The sequence below is a fragment of the Pelmatolapia mariae genome, linkage group LG15 (assembly GCF_036321145.2).
Source record: "Pelmatolapia mariae isolate MD_Pm_ZW linkage group LG15, Pm_UMD_F_2, whole genome shotgun sequence".
Classification (NCBI taxonomy): domain Eukaryota; kingdom Metazoa; phylum Chordata; class Actinopteri; order Cichliformes; family Cichlidae; genus Pelmatolapia; species Pelmatolapia mariae.
Window position 1 is genome coordinate 38626533 of NC_086240.1, and position 22798 is coordinate 38649330.

The 22798-nt window shown below is 38.4% G+C and overlaps 1 protein-coding gene across 2 annotated transcripts in view; it reads right to left on the reverse strand.

Annotated features, from left to right (window-relative positions):
* Positions 1 to 22798, reverse strand: part of negr1 (neuronal growth regulator 1) — a 170113-nt gene that overhangs the window by 87207 nt on the left and 60108 nt on the right. For both annotated transcript variants that reach the window (XM_063494801.1, XM_063494802.1), the window contains exon 3: positions 1433 to 1558. In XM_063494801.1, coding sequence (XP_063350871.1) covers positions 1433 to 1558 — 126 coding nt within the window. The remainder of the gene's footprint in view (positions 1 to 1432; positions 1559 to 22798) is intronic.

The following is a 22798-nucleotide window of genomic DNA, read 5'->3' on the forward strand; positions in this document are numbered from 1 at the left end:
AGATGTTTGTGTTTACAGCATCTTTCAGATACTCTATTATTCTAGTCTTGGTTATGGTTATATTGAGTCTTTCTGCTTTTACTTTGTTTCCTACTGATACCTTTCAGTTTTGCAATCCGCTGGTTTGACTCTTACTTTTGGTAGTAATAGTTTGCTCAGTGTTTTTCCTGTCTTCTGTTCTCCCTGTCTCATTTTTCTCGTGGTGCCTAGTCCACTGTCATTGACTCTGACTCTTCTTGACTCTGAGTATTTGTCTTTATTTTATTTTGAAGGGTTTTTTTTTTACCTGTGTCTCATTCCTATTGACATGAAATGCATTATATGTTTCCAGGATAGTGTTCTGATAAAGGTCAAAAAGACTGACGACTCCATCAGATCACCATCTGGAGTACGTAGGGGACCAGGGAGAGACCACCAACCAACCTTCACACAGCAGTAATATATGTCAGGTGGTACAGTGTGTTAAACTGCCAGAATTCAGCATTTAGCGTTTGGTCAGATGCTCCGAAAGTTTTAAATGTCCACAAAATGCAGCAATTAGCGTCAGATTGCAATTGTCATGGCTATAATGTTAGCCAGTGCAAACATGCATATATAACAATATATATGGAACATTTTAGCCTTTTGACCCATAGGCTAAAATTCTTAGCCTTTGCAAACATTTTACAATTGCAATGCTAGTCTGGAAAAGAAATGACAATGTGCCACCTCCTTCTTCTTCTTCAGCATGTAAGAATAGACAAGAACCCTTGTAGGCGTATGCGTTCTCTGTCAGAATTGCTGCCTCAGTGCATACACTCCGTACACTACCTATGGTGCTAAAAAAAAATAAAATCACTCTTTCAGACTTTTGGAATTGGAAGGAACTGTAAGTATTGGTTCTTGTAGGGTGTGTCAATGTGAAGTCTGTAGTTGCTCATTTGCTGATTGCTTTAGTTGTAAAGGTAGATGCAGACATCCCCAAAGATGAGCTGTGTTAAAGAGCAGTGAATGCCAATTTTAGCCATATATGTAAATAAGTCATTCCTTAATGTTATCATTGCACCTCACCAGGTTTTTAGGCCTAAGGTGAGGCTGCTATTCAGTTAAATGATAACTGTTCCTATTGTATAACTGAGTCACAGGAAAACAATAACTTAGCTTCTGTCTCTCCCCCAACTTTGTTTTTTGAAGGAACTCAGTTGTTCCATCTGACCACCTGCTCTTCTAATGCAAATCCATCCAATCACATTTATCTCCTATTCTGTCTCTCTATCCTCTTGTTATTTCTTTATCTGCAACATTACTAGAAGTACTCTATCCTGTTCATACAATCACCTATTGATCCTTTCCGTGCTTCCCCATTACTGCTTTCTATTCAGCTATCCTTCTATCCATTTATCCATCCCTTCATTCATTAGCATTGGGTATGTGAGAGGTGATGCGAACTCACCTAATGGGGTTATGTGTCTCCAGGTAATGGTTGGCTCAGGTTTCCCACTGGCTGTGCAGATGAGAGACACATTGCTGCCCTCGTTTACCGTGATGTCAGGGGAAATGTCATATATCTTGGGAGGAACTACGAAAAAAAGAAAAAGAAAGAAAAGGGAGAACATATAAACAAGATTAGCATTTCAAAGTGAAATATGATTCCTCCAGCAATATCATCCATATGTACGATTAAATTAGAGAGGAAATCAGTGTATGATGAATAATACAGTAAGAACAGTAAGAATAATATATGTTTCGGTAAATGTTCCTTCACTTTACTGTTTGCATAAATCCCACATTACATGTCATATTCAGACCCCATGAGTCTGACATTGTCACCTTGTTAGATATTCAGAGTGGGCGTAAGGGGAGTGTGACTTTCCCCTTGGCAGTTACTCCTATTCAACTGCATCAGTGACTATCACAGTCATGGCATGAGATTACACTGGGTAGTGCACACTTAGTATAGGTTAAGCAGGTTTAAACAAAGAAGCAGACAGTCTGATCAAAATAAACGGAGGCATGGTACAGTATAAGACAGGCTAAATGTTAGCGGTGGAGGAAAGAAATGAATACAGCATAGCATGCATGGTGATAGTGTATTGTTACTGGGACACCAAATATCAATATTTTATTAAACTGAATATGAACAAGAGGGCTAATCTTATGCACCACCATCCTGAGATAACATAAGCTAAATAAACTTGACACACTTAGGTTGACAACCTCCTAACCTCCTCGGTGTAAGCTAATAACTCCATTCCATGAGTAAAAATAGGATACCAAATCTATTAAAAAAGTTATATTCTGTTATATTATATTTGATATTCTGTGACCGAGGGCTTGAGTGTGTTGCACACTCATGATACTTTTTATCTGTAAGGCGATTGCATGCCTCATAGGAGGACTTTTCTGCAAACAGTCACAGTCTGACTTGCACTGATTGCAATCATTGTCAATATGTTGCCATCACACTAAATGAGTCTTTGTCACTTAGCACAACTCGAGGGGACTCGACTCAACTGACCACCAGCTGGTTGTATATTAATATAGAACAGGAAGGTTGCCCAGCACAAATGTAATGGTTAAAATGGAAATTTCTGTTAAATGCAGATTTAACACCATCAGATATGTAATTTCTAACAATTTATCACAGTTAATTGCTCTATTATAGAAAACAAATTCCATGTAATCGCCAAATTGACCGCATTGAATTGCAGACTGATGTCAGACTGAAAGCAGGCTAACTCCGTCTTATGTTAACATTTACAGCAGGCTTTAGTGTTTGGTATGGTTGACAAGTCTATCCTAGCCCATCCTGTCAAATAGGGGTTGATGTAGGAGACGCCCTGTGCAGCTCACCAATCAGAGACAGACAATTAACGTCAATGTGTTTGTACTGGAACATGGACACTCCACACAGAGGGGCCCCAGCCAGGAGGCTGGTGGATTTAAACTAGCCAAATGGGGCTATGAGTCAACAGTTTGCCCATGATTAGCTCACCTCTCGCTAAAAAGAATCAATCTGGCAACTTATTGTATGACATCCTCTGTTGTATAAGTTATCGAAATATGGAAATAATTCTTAGATATTTTTACAAAAACATGCACAGGCTTTAAACAGATCTTGTCTTCCTAGATTCACTACTGTATAACATCTGGTGGTGATATATTGATGTAATGATTGAGGGTAAACAGAAGTTAACTAATGTGCACTCACAGCCAGAAAATGAATGACAGCACAAAGTGTGGCTCAACTAAAAATTCTTAAATGTGAATAATAATTGAATACACTTTGACACCATAACACTGACTAAATATATTTCTTGGCCTTTTAATCACTGACACTGCGACACACTGCAGATAGATGTCTCCTAATGGCTCATGTATCTTTGTTACCTTTGTTACTTTGGAAAATGCTTCATGATGGTATTGTAAGTTACTATGCGTAGCCCCCAAAACTAAACTCTCCAAAAGTAAGTAATTTATAGATCTGTAGCTGGGCTTAGAGGGTGTTTATCATCAATTTGGGGGAAAAAAAATAATAATATTGACGGCAGCTCATGAGAAGTCCCTGCTGGACATCACTTACATGTATAATTGGAAAGTTTCTGTGCACTTAAATCCTCTTGGAGCTTTGATGTTAAAAGCTTCGGTATTTAGGGTGCTCAAAACGCAGAGAGAAACACAGCCATCCACAAAGGCCTTTGCACGCATTTGAATAAGCACACATGCAGGTACATGTGCATGTGCGCACACACTGCTGCCAGCTTATGAGACACTATTTTAATCTGCAAGATTTGAATCTCAGCGGGGGCTTTTCTGCAGTGGACTGTGTTATACAGTAATGGATTCTCACTCATCTGGGTCCAACTATTCAACTATTCTACCCTCTGATCCTGCCTGATGCCTGCTAAAAAAACAACAAAGGAAAAGTTGATTCAACAATTTCCAGAGTTCCCCCCTTTAGGCCCACCAATACGTTTTAGTCACATGGTATTTTGTGTCACTGAACTTTCACTTCAGCATCAATTGCTCCCCTTCACTCTGTTATGAGTATACAAAGGGCACTGCAAAGAATTTAAATGCAAGCAAAACCTGCAACTTATAAACAATAAATGAGTTTCTTTAGTGTACAGAAAACAATCTGTGGCTTGGACAAAGTAAAAGTATAAAGCTAATAGTGGAACACCGATGACCAACATTAAGGCCATAAACAGCATGCTATAACTTTAACAAGGTTATATGTGTCCCACTTGTGTATTAAGAGCAAACAGCCAATCGTCACATACAGGATGGGTTATGAAAAAAGCAATCGGTTTTATAATATATAAGGAAACAAACAGCACTGTATGAATCACAAGTGGTACCACCAACCAGCAGCCTGCACTGACCCAGGCATAACCAACCAATGAAACAAGGGAATGCCCATGAAAACATTTGCAGTGCTGCTGTTTTTTGTTGAGGGATGATAGGCGTCGCTTTTGATCAACAGATCTGGATCTAAATGAGATGAAAGTGGCGGACCTTCTGTGGGAGAGGACCGGAGGCGATGTTGAATCTAGGTTATTGCTTGTCAGACTCCTGTGTTTACTTGCTGTAGGACCCCAGTGTTGACACATCTCCTCAGTGTCTGATAGCACAAAATTGAAAATGTTGGGGTTGTCTACTGATCCTATCTCTCTTTGGCAGGGACTGAGAGGTTTTCAAAGGTTTAGATGAAGAGCCCACAGTTTTTCAGCTCAGAGCTGCTGTAGCACAGTGGCTTTACTGTATAACAATGCTTGCTCCAGTTAAGAATAACAACCGATGCTGTGAAACAGAATAAAAGATCAATACGTATCAGTCAAACTTTAGACACTGAGTGAAAAACTTTTTATCATTATGGAGCTGCGGTATCTGAACAACTGAACAGTAATTTATTCACCAGACAATAGTCCATGTTTTCATGCCTTTTAAACCTATTACAGTAACTACCCGAAGGCTTTTTTATAAATGTAAAATTTGCTCTATTACCGCTAGTATGGAGGGAAAAACTACTGTAATGAATAATTAAATGTATACAACACTGAATGCATTCAAGTAATATATCTAAAAAATGTAGGTACATATGATTATTTAAAGTCATGAAAAGAAGAAGAAAGAAATCACATCCTCTTTCAGTTTTAAGGTTTTACATATCAAGACATGATACAAATAATTTGATAACTACAACCTCAGATCAACTCCAAAACATGACATATTACATTGTGCCATTATTTATTTAACAGAAACTAAGTAAGCAGTGTGTGGAATATTAGATACACCCTTACTGCTGCTTTAGGAATTAAGAGGTTACGTAGCAGCCAGGTGGATTAACTGATCATCAGCAAGTGTGAGCACCTCTACAAAAGGAGACGTTTTGTCAGTTTACTGGTCTGGAGCATTCAGGTGCGTGTTAACACAATGCCAAGAAAGAAAGACGTCAGCGATGGTCTTGGAGAAGCAATTGTTGCTGCCTATCAGTCTGGTGAGGTTATAAGGCTATTTCCAAACAATCTGAAGTCTATCATTCTCAAGTGAGAAAGATTATTTACAAGTGGAAAACATCCAAGACAGCTGCCAATCTCTCCAGGAGTGGACATCGCACCATCCCAGCAAATTCATTCAAGTTCATGACAGTACAATTAGAAACAGACTGAATAAGTATGGCTTGTTTACAACGGCTGTCAGGGGAAAGCATCTTCTCTCTAAAAAGAACATGGCAACACAGCTTAGGTTTGCGAGGTTGCGTCTGAACAAACCACAAGACGTCTGGAACAATCTCCTTCGAACAGACGAGACCAAAGTACAGATGTCTGGCCATAATGCACAGCACCACGTCTGGCAAAAACCAAACACAGCCTATCAGCACAAACATCTCATACCAACTGTCAAGGAGGGGTGATGATTCGGGCTTGTTTTGCAGCCACAGGCCCCGAGCACCTTGCAGTCACTGAGTTCGCTATGAACTCCTCTGTACACCAAAGTATTCTGGAGTCAAATGTGAGGCCATCTGTCAGACAGATAAAGCTTGGCTTGAACTGGGTCACGTAGCACCAGCAATTCTACAACTGAATGTGAAAAAGAAAAGTCAGTGTGTTATCCAGTCAGTCCGGACCTTGAAATCCTTAGTGAACTGAATTGACACTGTAAAGAGGAGTGGGCCAAAATTCCTCCACAATGCCTTTGTACAGAAAATGATTGCTTTTGTAGAAAACTGGTTCAACAAGCTTCTGAATCACAGGGTGCACTTAGTTTGTCACACACTGTTTCTCTACGTTGGCTTCATTCTTGTTAAATAAGGTGTAATATCACAGGTTGGTGTTTATCTGAATTTGTATCTACTTCATTTTAAAACCTGCTTTTATTATGTCCTGACATGTAAAACCTGTATTTACATTTGCATTAATTATTCTATGTAATCACTTTGCCATTAGTTTTGAATTTTAAAAGCATTTCATCTTTTATCTATTTATTTTGGGAACAAGTTCCTTTGTATTTTCCTGGTTTATTTGCAAAAATTCCATTTCTGCTTAACTATACAAATGAGAGGGGGTGCCACTCAAAATGTGTAATAAGGTCAACTCTTCACCTTTTGGTGTTAAATACGTAAGTTAAACTCTTATCACGGACAAATGGGCAAATCACTGAAAGCATGTGTCATGTTTTGTCTCACTACAGCGGCCCCTCAGCGGCTTTTTAAATAGGCAGATATGGGGGAAAGTTTACATAACTGCAAATTTATTTTAGTTTAATAATGCAATGCTGCTATTAAGTATGAAGTGTTTATTGTGTAGGGAATAGAGAACGAGTGATAGCGTGACAAAATATGATTTTGCCATCTGTTGTTTCTCCTGTGCAAAAAAACCTAAAAAATAAAATCCTAAATAATATCTTACATGTTTTTTATTAAGTGGGAGTCTTGTTGCTAGGTTACAGTGCAAAGACTTTGCAATTTGTTTTGCTGAGGGGTCCGTATGATGGACACAGGACTGAACGGGTTGTGTATTTGCCTGCAAGTACCCTTTCCTACAAACAAGAGCACAAGTCTCATACTGACATGTGACTCGTGTTAATTCAGAAAAATATTTGTATGTGTCAGTGGTAACTTATATGAATATATAGCTAATGACTTTATTTTCTTATTGTTACAGTCAAAAGAAAGTTATTTTCATTGATGCCATTTACATTTATTTTCTCTGGACCATCCTGTCCTTCAGTGTGCATTAGAGCCCAATGACATACCAGCTGATATAAGGTATCTGCAATGGCTGATCAACCAACATTTAAAAAGTAAAGAGGATATGAGAGAAACACCCTTCAAATGCTCCATCGACACACATAACATGCTGTAGTTATGAGTGATAGACAAGTAATTCGTTCACTCTGCATCTTACTTGTTGGAAACACCTGCCACAGTTATAACCCGAGTGTAAACCAGTAATCCAAGACTTGGTGTGACAATAAAAGATTATCAAAGGTTTTAATTTTAAAGATTTAAAATGCATTTCATATTTTTTGCAAGGGTGCATAAATAGCTACACAACACAAACATGACGGAAGTTTCTAACAGAAAAATATATTGAATGATATATTGGATTTTTTTGATATGAGTCTAGATATTGTTCTTCAAAGTCCTATATCGATTCGACTGCACTGTGTATATGTGGAAAGCATAAAAGGAAACGGGCAAAGTTCCATAACCTTCCATGTGCATGCATAAAAAGCTAAAGATCAGGACAGAGCCAGTCAGAGTAGCCTCCAATGGTAATAGATGAAAGTAGCTGACCTCCAAAGCAGCAGAAGCACAGCAAATATAGTCAAGCTAAAGCATTTTAAATAGAATGCCTGATGTGGGCTGGCACTGAGATCATCTTATCTGGTGGGACTATAGCTCAACTTTCTTTGTGGCCCATCTGGACTCATGTGGGTGAATGCTGTAGTGGGTATTTATGACATTTTTGCTTTTATTAGAAAAGTGAGAAAAACAAAATAATGGACATAGTGACCATGAGGACACCCACCAATAAGTGAAGTCCCTTTACGAAGCCTAAAGCTGAGAGTTTTTGAAACCTGGACCCGATGAACAGGCTAACGAGGTGTAATTGACAAGTCATTAAATAATGTGCATATTCTTGAAAATCCTCCTCGCCGACTCTGAGAATGTCACAAAAGGGACAATTTTCCCTGCTCAACTGAAGTGTTTGTGCAACCAAAAGAGTTGCTGGCCATTAAAAAGCAGCAAATGACATGTAGTAAAGCTCCAGTCAGCAGGAATTAAACTGGACATATATTATGGGCCCCAGTCCCACGACTACTTGGCTGCTCCAAATCAGCACAAACGTAACCATCCAATGAGGTTAATGATTGGGATGTGTTGTGGTCTACCATTATCTTATTTTACAGCACAATAGATGTCTCATAACATAGTAATGGAGAAACATGATGCAAAAATGTGCATTCAGAAATATAGCGTTCAGCCACAGTGAGAATTTTCTACATTTCTATCTTTATTTTTTACACAAAAAGAACTAAAAGCCTCCTCGGGCAACAGCAGTGATGACGATCTTCCTCTCTGAGGTAAAATGACACCACGGATTCTTCAGGCATTATATCCGAATGTAAGTGGCAGTATAAAGGTGCTCTTACAATGTTAGTCCAACACTTCAGAAGCCAGAATCGTCAATACCTTGACCCAATCAACACTTAGTAATGGCGGCCAGTGTGCTGGAGGTGATTAATTTCATCTCGTTTTCACAACACTATAACGCAGTTACTCCAAGGTAACATGTGTACTGAGGCTCACTTTGTGTTTCTCTTAAGGTCAGTATATGCCAGAAGATACTAGGATCTTTGTAATAAAACAAACTGCTTGACCAGCCATAGTACATCATGGTTTAAAAGACGGGTTAAAACACTGCTGATGAGTTTGAAGATTTTCTCAAAATCCCTTCCCTCTATTTCAGAACAACGCGCTAGCCGCTTCTAACTGTGGGCAACTTAACTCAGTGAAATGGAAGTAAAAATAAATCTTACTATACTGATCACAGTGTATGTATATATGTACTGTAACTCATCCTTAAAAGGTCGGGCACGCTTAACAAAACTTTGCAACAACGTCACTGCTTATACAGCAATTATAAAAGCTATATATTTAGAAAATATATAATTATTATAAATCCAGTTGTTTTTTTTTTTGTATATATAATGCACACATCATCCTCCCCCTGTGAATGCAACGTTAAGTTCGATGATTTTATTTGTTTCATGTGCTATGTTCAACATAAATAAAAAATACAACCACTTGCTCAAAGCTGGTTAGAGGAAAACTAGTCAAAACTAATGTGGACATTTTTGTAAAAAATAGACAGTTATTTTTTAATATTAGAAGGCTATTCAATATTATATATACACAGAATACTTATGAACAATCTGAATCTGAATATGAAATACTACTCTCACTAGATGCAGAGAAGGCCTTTGACAGGGTTGAGTGGGATTTCCTCTTCTCGACCCTATCAAAGTATGGCATAGGCCCTAATTATATCTCCTTTGTTAAACTGCTTTACACAAAACCTCAAGCCTCGGTTAACACAAATAATATAATTTCTAGCCCTTTCCTCCTTCACCGCTCTACAAGACAAGGGTGCCCTTTGTCCCCATTGCTATTTGCACTTGTTATAGAACCTCTCGCTATTCAATTACGCTCTATAAAGGATTATAAAGGAATAAGGAGATTTGGTGTAGAACAAAAGGTGTCTCTCTATGCAGATGATTTGTTGTTATATATCGCTGACCCTACTAAATCATTGCCAAAAATTATGACAGTTTTAACTGAATTTGGGAAAATTTCTGGATACAAAATCAACTTAACAAAAAGCATATTGTTTCCTATTAGTTCTTTAGAAAAATTAGACAGCGCCACATTGACCTCGTTTCCTTTTACCATCTCAAATACCTTCAAATATCTTGGAATAATTGTAACCCATGAATTCTCTGGCCTTTTCAAACATAATTTTATTAATTTATACCATCAAACTGAACAGAATCTGGAAAGACTGTCTAAACTGCCCATCTCACTTGCTGGCCGAATAAATATCATTAGGATGAGCACTTTACCCAAATTCTTATTTTTGTTTCAATGTATTCCAATATTGATCACAAAAACTTTTTTTAAAAAAATATATCAGTTAATTTCTCAGTTTATCTGGAACAAGAAGACACCCAGAATAAAAAAGATTTTTCTCCAAAGATCTAAGATTACAGGAGGGATGGGGTTGCCTTGCTTTCAGTTTTATTATTGGGCCTGTAATATACGTTGTATGTCATTCTGGGGCGGGGAAAATAAACTTGATTGGGAACAGATGGAAAGTATGACTTTTTTCCCTAATACTCTTAAATCGTTGGTTCACTCAAACTCAGATATGAGTAAACATAAATATAAAAATTCGGTAGTATCTAACTCACTAAAAATTTGGTCTCAAATTAGAAGGTATTTCCATTGGCGTCAATGTTCAATCTTTACACCATTAATTCATAATCAAGCATATACATTGCTCTCAGGATCAACATTCCAGCTATGGACTTCCAAAGGGATACACACAATCAAGGATTTGTTTATTGATAACCTTTTTCCTTCGTTTCAACAACTTCAGAAAATTTTTTCCATAGAAAACAGATTTTTTCAAGTATTTACAAATACGTCATTTTATTAAAGAAATGTTTCCATCTTTTCCCAATGAACCACAAAAGCTAGTTTCAGATGATTTGTTCCTAATGAACCCGTTAAAGAAAGGAGCTATTTCTAAGATCTATAACCAACTTTTGCAAATAGATAGTACAACTACATTGGACCATTTGAGAAACGCTTGGAGTGAAGAACTAGGTATTAACATCACTGAAGAACAATGGACTAAGGCACAAGAACTGGTTCACTCCACTTCCGTTTGCTGCAGTTACGGATTACTACAATTTAAGGTCCTACATAGGCTCCATCTGTCTAAATTGAAGGTTTCAAGGATGTTTCCAGGAGCGGATTCAAGATGTGATCGATGTGGCCAGAATTCTGCCTCATTGTCACATATGTTTTGGACATGTCCTAATATTGCCATTTACTGGTCTAAAATATTTAAAACTTTGTCTGATATTTTTAAAAAACAGCTCCCTCCAGACCCAGTAATGGCACTTTTTGGTGTAGCTACAGTTAAATACTTAAATAATAAACAAATTTGTGTTTTGAGTTTTATAACATTGCTTGCAAGATGCCTTATACTTCTAAACTGGAAAAATAAAGCCCCCCCAACCTACTCTGCTTTGTTAAGAGACACAATGAATCATTTACAGTTGGAGAAAATTAAATTTTCATTGAGAGAAAATATTAAACAGTTTTACCTAATTTGGCAACCCTTTATAGATTACTTTAATAAGTAAAACTGAGAGGGATGGCCTCCTCCCATATCGGCTCCAAGATTATATATATTGGTTTGGGCAGGTGTATTGTTCTTTTTCTTTTTCTGTTTTTTTTTTTTTTTTTTTTTCCCTTCTCTCCCCTCCTTTGTATATACTTATTTAGGCATCTAAATGTATATGTACAGACATAGATATATGATTGTTTATATAATGGTAATTATATTTTATGTAAAAAGGAGGGGGAGAGGAAGGAGGGGAAGGGGAAGGAGGGGGAAGGAGAGAAAAGAAGAAAAAAAAATTTGTCACTGTAAATGAGATATATACTTTGTTGCCTGATTTGGGAAAGGAAAGGAAGAAAAAGGGAAAAGAAAAAAAAAGAAGAAAGGAAACAAAGGAGAAGGGTGATTGTTCCTAGGATATAAAAGCTTTGTTAAACAATGCGAACAGTTATTTCCATTCCATATTTTTGTGACAAAATGAATATTGTTGGATGAAACTATGCCTTAAATATAAATCCCTGCCTGATATGTTTGAAATGTACAGAGAGGCAATGTAAATAAACTTGTACAGTGGCAATAACAAAAAAAAAAAAAAAAAAAACTAATGTGGACATTCATATAAAAGTTCCTCCCTGCTGAGATAAGACTTCGCTGGAATTCTTAGTTGTTAAATTCTTGGTTAACACATTGAAAGCCTGTGAAGTTCAGTACTGTTACTGTTCCCTGGGTGCCTCTCTCTGTGTGCTCCGTATCATCCCTTTTCCACCACCTCCAACTCTAACATCAGAAACAGTCATGACTGTGCGACCCCTTCAACAGCAGAACAATATAAACCCTTCCCTCGATACCAACATCACCAGCTTGTTGTTTTCTTTAGGCGCTAATTCATTAACGATGCTATGATTGTCATGTTTGCCCATTCCTCTCTAATTTCCCTTCTCTAGCCCTGCGGGAGGTGCTGAGCACAAGCTGCCACAGCTGATCTGGGTGGCATCATCTCCCTCCTAGCAGATGCCTCAGGTGAATAAATAAAACCGTAATGACGCCACCTTGAATTACGGAAATGCTTACAGCTGCACTATTATAACGTGGGGGTTTTCTTCTAGGGCTGAGAAGCGGGATGCACACTACTGAATTCTGACAGGCCTTTCCACGATGACTTCTGCTACTAAATTGCAGGACCCAATTACTGGCTAAACCTACTGCCATCAAGCTTTCCAATTAGAGCACAGAGGGGAACCCTGGCCACTAGCTGTAATGGACGGCAGCACGGGTGATGAGTCACAGGAAGCTGAGAGAAAGAGAGGGAAGGACAGGCAAGAAGGAAAAGAGTGCCATCCTTTATTTTCCACTGTCAGTGTTGAAATAGATTAAGATGTTGTGACTGCTCAAGACAACGCAATGTAATAATCTTACTGAAACAGAGAGGCTCTTTCATTGGAGGACACTTTTTTTAATCATTGGCCTGAAGAAATTTGGAAGTGAATTAGGGGAAGATTTACTTGATACAATGACAGGGAAATTTTAAAATATGTTTTTAAAACTCTAAAATTACCTGTTCCCAAATTTCCCCAAACTTAATAACAAAAAATAAACCCCATAAAAGTATACTGGAGTTTCTTGGATGTAATATACACCTCTATAATGAGACAGCTATTCCTAAAGGTTTTCAATTACATTTCCCCAAAGCATGCAGCAAAAAAAAAAAAAAAAACTTCCACTCTGTTAATTAGGTGTCAGACACGGAGACTAAACATAAACAGTGACAGATTATATTACGCAAAGGGATTACCTCCATTTGCAGTGTCATAAAGCATTCACAGATAATTTGTAGCACTTAACTTTGGGGAAAGTTCATCCAAACAGAAAGAGAAACGTCACTATTTGATATGACATTTTTCTTTACTGCTTTTGAGAGAAGAAAAAATAACTTTAGTGTAAGGAAAAGGCTTGACCACACAACCTATCATGTTTCATCAGTGCCTCATGTGTAACATCATCATTTAAAGGCCCTCAGAATCAATTAGTTGATTTTTAATGTATTATACACAAATCTTAAAAAGCATGCCTAATAAATCAGACTTGATAGATACTGAAGGTGCAGTATGCATAAAAAAAGGAAAATGGTATAATTTCAAAGTAAAGTTGTCCTCTTGCCAGTCTCCCTTCTCTGTTCTACGTTCTAATGAGCAGCAGCATATACCGACCGACATGTTTGCAACGCAAGCTTGATCAATAGGCTCGACCAGAGTCGTCTGCCAGCGAGGCAGCCCAGGACAGTTTGTTGTATAATCCAGCTTTTTATGAAGCTAAATATTACCTAAATCTGCCTTGGCTGAGGCCAAGTGTGACAACTACAGTGACTGCCAGTGCAGGAATAAACAAATTTTACTGCAGGATTTTCCATCATTAAATAAGGCTTTCCACCATCTAAAGGGTTGGTGCAAGCTTCAGTGCCAATGGGGATGCTCTACTCAGCTGTGGTGGATTGTTTTCCTACACGTCTGTCATTGGTTCTTCAGCTGGCAGGTGAATGAGGACTTCTCAGATTGAAAGGGCAGCACGGGAAATGGGTCATCTGGGTCCCTTTTTTTTTAAGTTTTGCTGTCACACGTAGTTTCGAAAATCTCTGAATTTTGATTTTATATCCCCAAATTAAGTGTGAACAGTCTGAATGGGTCCTCACCATAAAACCAAACCGATGAATTATCGAAATTAGTAAAATAAAAAGAAGCTATTCTGCACAAGAAGCTGTACTACTTTTCAGCACTACTTTAACACGAAATTTAACTGTGAAGACGGTCATGCACAGTGCTGGTCGATAGAGGCACTGTCTCTTGCAGATTATTAAATAAATGTATGTATGGGATGTTTTTATTTATTTATTCTACTGGATTTGTGTTTTTGAGCAGTGGCAGTGTTGGAGGCTCTTCACTTACTCTACTGCTGCTATTTCTTTTTTTAAAGAGTCTGGCCAGTGTTCAGTTAGCCTTCAGTGCTGAAGAAGCCTCTCAGATGAGAGTTGAAATGTCTTCATGAACCTAAAAAAGAAGTCCAGTTGCTTTCAACTCAAGCTCTTCAGACTACCATGACATGAATGCCCGAGAACCTACACGGACACTCTGGCTAATGAAATCCAACACCATCTCATCTGAAGGGAATGCACTTGCAGATCAGCCAACAAGAACTAGCAATGACTATCGAATATCGAGAAGTCGTCATTAAGTTTAATACAGGACTACTAACTACATTAGGTGTCCAATAAAATGTGTCCGACTCAGCAAGATTAGATGCTGTTACGCAGGACAAATATGTAGAGTCAAAGACAACTACTGCTGTTAAAAAAAAGTCGTCAAATAATACATGAACACAAGGTCAGGCATAAACATAAACTTGAGCAGTTTGGGGTCAAAGGTAATCAAATAGTTCCCTGTGAACCTGAAATAGTTCCCTGTGTTTTGCCCATCCCTCACAGGAACACACACCCTTGTCCCATCTACCCCATAATGCAATGGGGTAGATGGATTTCATAAAGTCTGTAAAAACAGCCAAGTGAAAATGCAGACCACTTGAATTACAACTACGACACAAAAAACCTGCCTCAGTCTGTTTTAAATGGATTCCTAGGATAATGACAGTTTAATGCCATTCTTTTTTAGTGTGTTTGTACCTCTGTGTGTGCCACAGGCGCGTGCTTGCACTGTGTGCTTTTAAACAAATGTTATACCATACGTGACTCCAATCCTATAAACTTTGAAAGTAGCTTTAGTTTTAGCTTCAATATCAACTGCTGAACTCCCATAGTGTTATTAAACATATCAATCTCAATAATTTTCAACAGAAAAAAATAAAGAAAAAACACACGCTCAGCCATACGGCAATAATAAAAAGCAATAAAAACGTCCTGAAAAAAGAGATGTTTTCTTTTTCTTTCCATTTATTTGAGCCCAGCAGCAATTGAGGAGGTGGACTAACTGGTGGAATGGCAGTACCAAGACATAAAACCTCATCATCCCTTATTGCTTGTCTGTTTTTGGCATCTCTTCATATTCTAAGATCTCCTCGTGGCTACGATGTTGGGCAGGTTAATAAAGGATTAGGACGTTAGGAGCTGCAGCACACAGCAAATAGCTGAAGACACAAATAGATCCCTGGCAAGTGCACATTAGATGATGAACATTATTCCATAATGGTATCATTAAGTATGATGAATCCAGTGATTTACCCGATTAATGTACTGCACGAATTCGCTTGAGGGCCTGGTGACAGTGTGTAATGGCGGTACAGTATGATGACTTACTGTATGTCAGTAGCGACACTATACAGATAGAAGCTGGCATGTGTGAAACAAACACAAGTCGAGTATTTTGTAACATAGGTGCACTTTCTACTACATGGCATTCCTGTAGCAGATAGTGTCTTTCACGTCGATGTGACCTGGTTGTGTTTTGTTGCTGACTCTCAGTAAGCACCTACACATAACTGGATCACTGTTAATGCACCTGGCATACATTCTCACAGTGAAATCTATGCCAATTACTTTAGTTGCAAGCCTGAAGTTATTATTTTTTTCCTCTCAGTTTATGTCAGTGGCCCACTTTTTCGCTTCGAGGCAGCATTCGTGTGTGACTGAAACAGAAATGACCCCAATACCGTGGCAACAATAACACACTGGTGAGGCGATGATAGCCTTGGAGAAAAAGAAAGAATCGGACAAACATTGGACAATTCTACCTCAAGCCTCCATTGCAATGTATGGACGTCATAGAGCGAAACAATTTTCACCACGTCGAAGGTGTGTTATTAGACAGAACAACCTCTGTTATCAGGAGGTTAAAGTTGAGACTTTATCAGTATTTCATGCAAACTGTGTGTATTTTTTCTAATAACATGCGAGTCATTAATTTGGGAGCTAGTGAGATGATCAAGGCGATAAAAGACAAAAAGAATACAATTGTGAAAGTAAAATCAAACATGCTGAGAACACGCTTTGCCCTGTGCAGCAATGTGAGGAAACTATAGACACCGTTTCTATTCAACTTGTAATTAACCATAACTTTATGATAATATTCCTGTCATGACCTAATGGTGCAAAAATAACATGCTTCCGCAAATGTCACAACCAATACATATGATGAGTAATTGCCAGTGAGGTTAATGATGCACAAAGCGTGATTATGGAGAGCTTGTTACCAATTTCATGCACTTCTGGGGAATTCGTGAATTAAGGGAAATCAATTGATGAAAATGAACTTTTCGAAATACCTTGTGAGAGGCAATTAATCTTCAATGGGAGAGCTGCACTGGCCATGTAATTCAAAGATAAGCTATCTAATTTATTCATGCTAATCAGCGTCTTTAAAGCCACAGCATCTTGCTTATAAACAAAATTCCTCTACGTGTGGGACACTTAAATCTCAAGGATGATTGCTGGTTTTTCAATTAGCTGCATGGCAGCAAAGTGTCTCTGATTGGTGTGGCTACTCACAGGCCCCTTAAATAGTTTACTGTCACAAATAAACAGAGAGACTGTCAGAGGGCATGCAGCTTTCAGGCTGCAAAATGTGAGCCAGGATGCTATGGGTGTATCTCAACTCTTAGCTTGTGTGTATGAACTAATAATGTGATGGGACACAAATCTTGGTCTCCATCTGTCACTGATCCTAAAGGTCAAAGTTCAACCTTTAGAGCCTGGGTCTTGATTAATGGGGAGAAAGCAGTTTGCAGCTAGCACACACACACAGTCATAACAAAAGAGCTGAGCTCAGTGGGTGTTTGGATCTGCTCTTTATTGGCCCGTTGCTCATCAGTAGGTCTTTGTGTTTCATTATTTATGAAAAAAAAATTGTGGATTATTAGTTAAAAGTAGTTATTTAATAGAAAACAAAAATGCTGTACTCATAAAAATTATTATGTAATTACGTTTTCTATTAAATTGATGCATTCCCATAAACTTCATTCACATTCCTCCTCCTTCCTCTTTTCCACCTCATCCTTGTCCTCCTCACCTCAAGCCTTATCACCTGAACTGAATTCAGGGCTCTAACACACAAAAACATTCATAAACATGCTTATTTATTCCTGACATTGTTACACTTAGTTACTGTCAGCACATCAGACGTGCGACCCTCCTGTCCCAGTGCAGCTGACAGTGAGCTAGCTAAAAAACAACAACAGCTGGTTATAAACTAACATTATGCCAGCTAACGTTAGGCTGAGTGTCCTAAAAGTCCTAATGTGTCCTAATTGCCTCTGATAAACAGTTTTATTAAATTTCACATTGCAAAAATGACAGAATGACATTGCAAGAACGGCAGGTCCTAATGTCAGCTAACGGGGGTAAAAACATCGGCTCACCTCCATTTCTCTGTCATCAGACAGAAGTGAGCTTTGCTGACTCGTATCAAGACTCCTTTTACAAACTTCCACGGCCTCCTCTGTAGTAAACACATGGGCGCCAGGTGAGATAAAATACAGACTGATAGTTTAAACTCACTAAAGATGAATGGTGGCCAGAACTGCTTGTCCTACAACATCCACCATAGCTAGGATTGTGAAGAAAACAGAATTCAGTTGACTGCAATCTGCAATATACTGACATCTAGTGGTGAGATTGTACACACTGTAGCTTTAAGATGCAAAATACCAACCCTGTTAAAATAGCGCCAAGCAGCCGTGGTTTTCGTCTATAGCCCGTACATCTCAGGGAGTAGATACATAAAATGATCGCTGATACCGAACGCTGTCTTGTGCGATTTTAGACATGCTGTTTATCAACTACCCAGTTTCTCAGTGAATCTAAATTTAAGATGCCTTTCTGTGCTTTTCATCATACTTGTCAGAGTGCCCTTGAGAGTTCTGATGAGCGTCTTTGAACACATTAACATAATCTCCACTGGGCTTCTGGAAGACCCTTAACCATCAAAGCAATGCGCACTGCCCTGTCTTTGTTTGTCCATTTGTAGTGAAATTACTGTGAAATATTGCTACGTATCCCTGTGACTGGGCCATGTGGAGGAAAAGAAATCTACATTTTCATGAAGTGCAATGAACTGTCCGGGAAAGTTGGAATGGCGTCGAAACGCACTCATGCATTGTTTGTCAAACTCACTTCCTCTCCTTCTGTCTCCCTCAGTCATGATTTATTTCTCTCATTGGTGAGTCATATAGGTCCGTGATGAATAGCATCGGCTGCCAAAACAATTCAAGGTTCAAGTGCATAAGAGGATTAGTGATTACTCTCAGAGTTTGTGTGTGTGTGGGGGGGTGCATCCATGTAGTATGCACATCTGTGCACAACCACAAACACTGAAAGTGTCTGCATACAGCACGTGTATTATCTGTGTGTGCTCCATTCATTTTCTGATGGTGCCCCTGTATCAACTGCTTTTCTTCACAGTCGTCCCCATGGGTTGGTAAAGGGAGATTTGGATTAAAAAACACGTAGGTAATACAGGGCAATTCCTGTCCAGTGAGAGCTTTGGAAAGGCCAAAGTCATGAATATTCAATAAATTGCTCATTATTAAAAACTATCAGCTACTTTGCCGAATACAGATGTCAGTTCCTGCTATTTGTTTACGCTGTTAGTCTCGAAAGATAAAGATGTTAATACAGAACACCAGGACTCTGATCATTTTAAATAAGCATCCCGCCTCTGATTTGCCTGTTTTTGTGTCTATGATAATACATCGTGTGTCAGGCCACTACAGATGAATGCTGCAGTATCCAGAACATGTAGGTTGAATGTCATGGTTAGATTACTAGTACATAGCTATTGTAATTCAAGCATGTATAAATCTAGTGCGTAGATTTTCATTGCACTACAGTAGTGAACTGATGATTATTTTTATCATCTTAAGATTATTTTAGTTAAGTTTAATATTTATTTTGGGGATAAACTACCAAGCTCCATGGCTATTTATTGTATGGCAGGCTACATTACAATACACAACTCTTTTAAAAAAAAATTCTATTTTTTTCTGTACACTGTCTGTCTGTCTGTCTGTCTGTCTAAAATGTGTGCATAGAAAATGGACTTTGTAAAACATTCTTATCCTTGAGTGGATTTTAACCTAAACTATATGTTTTCCTGACCAAATAACTTTGGTCCTACACCTGACTAAGCAGAGTGAAATGAAAGTATTAAGCAACACTCTCCTGGAGTCCTAAACAGAATTTCGACTTCAGTCTCCTGGTGGAAAACGTGGGGTGGTGTCTTAAAAGTGGAACAATCCTGCATGTCGAATATGTGATTCTTTGAGACGGTAAGGAAAAAAAGGACTGATGTAGTCGTTTAGTTGGAGGGCTCGTTGAACCTAACAAAGATGGAGGGTCTCTGTGACCAGACTTCTACGACAGCTAGTAGTCAAGGAAGCCAACAGAGAGGAAATCTCTCCCTGCTCTTTAATTGCACTTTGGGCAGAAGATAAATCTCGCGGACGAGACAGGCGGGCGGCACCCCACTGCTGGTGGTCAGTTTACATTCAGGGTGATGTATGCAACAGTGCTGTAAGGCCAGAGAGCGCAGCCTGTGATATTTATCTGCCCAATTAGGGCCAGTATATCTCTGAGATGTCTGCCAGTGTTCCCCCCCCCCCCCCCCAGCAAATCAGTTTCACAGCCATCCCACCATTGATGAAGGTTATGCTGTATGATAAACACAGCCTAGAGGACAAGCACGCTTGGATCCACACACAAGTGAGAGAATTCTTATTTCTGTTGTGATTTACACCTCTGAGAACCAAATGTTTAACACCACAAAAGCCATGGGCTGACACCTCTAAGCCTGACTGACTGTTCACACAGTCAGTCAGGCTTAGAGGCAGAACGATGCCAGTGTAGCACGCATGTTCACAATTCAAAAGTTCAAATCAGACTGCATGTGGCAGGAAAAACTGGGCAAGGACTGGGTAATGTTTGCAGCTGTTGGCAGTCATGAAAATGAAATAGACATTTTCATTTGAAAAGTAGTCAGGGTTTATATTTAAAAAAAAAAACAAGTGAAACTCAATCATTTTCATGATCAATTTAGAAATGTGTCCTCGACCACGTATGAATTTTAAACAAACCAAAAACTTCTGAAAAACAGTCATCACCACAGTTGGTCACAGCAGAAAAATGTGTCCCTGATTTATCGTTATTTGGTTTGTCTGTTTTCTAAACTACTGACAGAGTAAACACTGATCAGCACTTAATACGAACTACTTGCTGATGGGGTCAAGTTTAATTATTTAGGACATCACAACAGTAAATGGATTACTCTACATGTCTCATTCTCACATCCATACAAGACCTTTTTCCTACATCTAACTGCTTTTTATTTGATCATTAATATCTCCTTCCTGCACTGAAAAAAACAACCAGACTAATCTGAGGTGTGTGTCACAGACAAAATTAAAAACAGCACGAGAAGACAACAACAAGTGACTAATTTTGACAACTCAACAAACTCAAAGGTTCTCAGAAGTCTTAAATCATGATTTTATTGCACCTAACGAGACAAAGACAAGATGAACAACATCACCCGCATCAAACGAGATGACGATGTGGAAACATAATGGGGAATTCAGTCTGCTAATTCTTCTAGCGTGGTATGCCTATATTGTTCCAACACAAATGCTGTGACAATGTAAAACATGTCGAACTCACCATGACAACAGCCAGACATGAAGTTTAAAAAAAAAAGCTAATTAAAGAAAAAAGGCACTGAGAGTTAACAGCGAGGCTTTTTACTTGAATAAGACACAATTAACAGTTAAAAGAGAGGAAACTGGAATTAAAGCCTAATTAGGTCTTGGTTCAAATAAAGGCCAAGTTCCCGCTTTACCTGAAGTAAATAAAGCTTTGATTTAAGAAGCTACAGCTACCCATGATTCATTAAATCACTTTTCAAGTTTATTTCTGTTATATTTTAATTAAATTATACATCTTATGCATGTTGACTCGTGTAATGTTTTCTCACATGCTCTACTCTTTTTTTAAACAATTTTGGCCTTCCCGGCATTAACGGTATAAGCCGAGTGTTATCTAAGCTGGAGCGTCAGTGCACTTTCACGACTCGAGGTAATTTATTGAATATTTACGGCTATCGGCAACAATGAGTGACAGCAGAGATTTATTTTTCCTGCCCATTAATCTAATGTTATCCACGAGTACAGGCATGCAGAGAACACATGAAAAAAAAACAGAGGATAATTGAAGTGGGACACCATCCAAGAAAATTCACGGGGAGTAAATCTACATTCTGTGGTTTTCGGTGGAAGCAAACCCATTACTATAATCTGGAGAATAAAGCTATACAGCGCATACATTTCAAAAAACAAAAAGTATAAAAATAAACATCACTCCATTTTTTATTGTGAATAAAATAAAACCAGCATGCACAAGACAATTACATTTTTACATAATAGATCACGCGGAATGTAATTTTGAGGTATTTACAGACGTAAAAGGTGACAATGTGGAGGCAAATTTCATGTTAAGCACTTTTACCTGTGAATACCGTTCAAGGCTCCAAATGAAAGTTTTCTCCACTCAAGCTGCCTCTGTTCTCTATTCTCTAGAGAAGACAGACGTGAGAGCTGAGCGGCTGACCTTTAACCTCACTCATTTTAATTAACAATGCCTAATATCAGCCATTTTCGTAATGAGGATTCGCTTTAGGCTCACGCAGCTGCACAACCAACTACACACACGCGCACATGTGCATGCAGTTGTACAAATATATATCGCTGCATGCATGCAAACACCTCGTGATGAGAGAAATTTACAAGAGCTTAGATAAAAATTCACAAACACAGACACCCACACAGAGACACACACACACAAATGTGCAATGATTGGTGGCTAACTAAATGTCAGGGGCCATAATGGCAAATCTGTTCCTTTAGACGCACTCATATTCTCTCTACACTTTCCCCTGCAATATAAATGGCAGCCACATTGTTTCAGTGCATTATTATTCCACTGAGGCCCTTGATACTCAGTTATTCCAGCTGATGCTGATTCACTATTCCCTTTTCATAGAACATCTTTTCACAGGCATTAGAAGCTATTGCAGTAATGTTGTCAAAGTGTCTGTTTTCCACTTTGATAGCAATCATCATGCAACAAGAGCGGTCTTTCAGTCTTCCAAGTCTTTCATCTAAAACTAGATAAATGAGAGCTCAATAATCTCAGTGTAATTCATCTTTTTTTAATTAAAATCTAATTTTATCTTAATAAAATTTCTAGTTGTAACAGTAATTCTAGCTCAGCTAAAATGTAACTTTGGTTAATGTAACTAAAAACATCAAGTGTAATACACTGCAGCTATAAAATCCTCGGCATTGGTCTCCACATTGCTTTATATACATTGTTATACCTTAGTAGTGAAGAGTGTGTCGTTTCCACAACACTG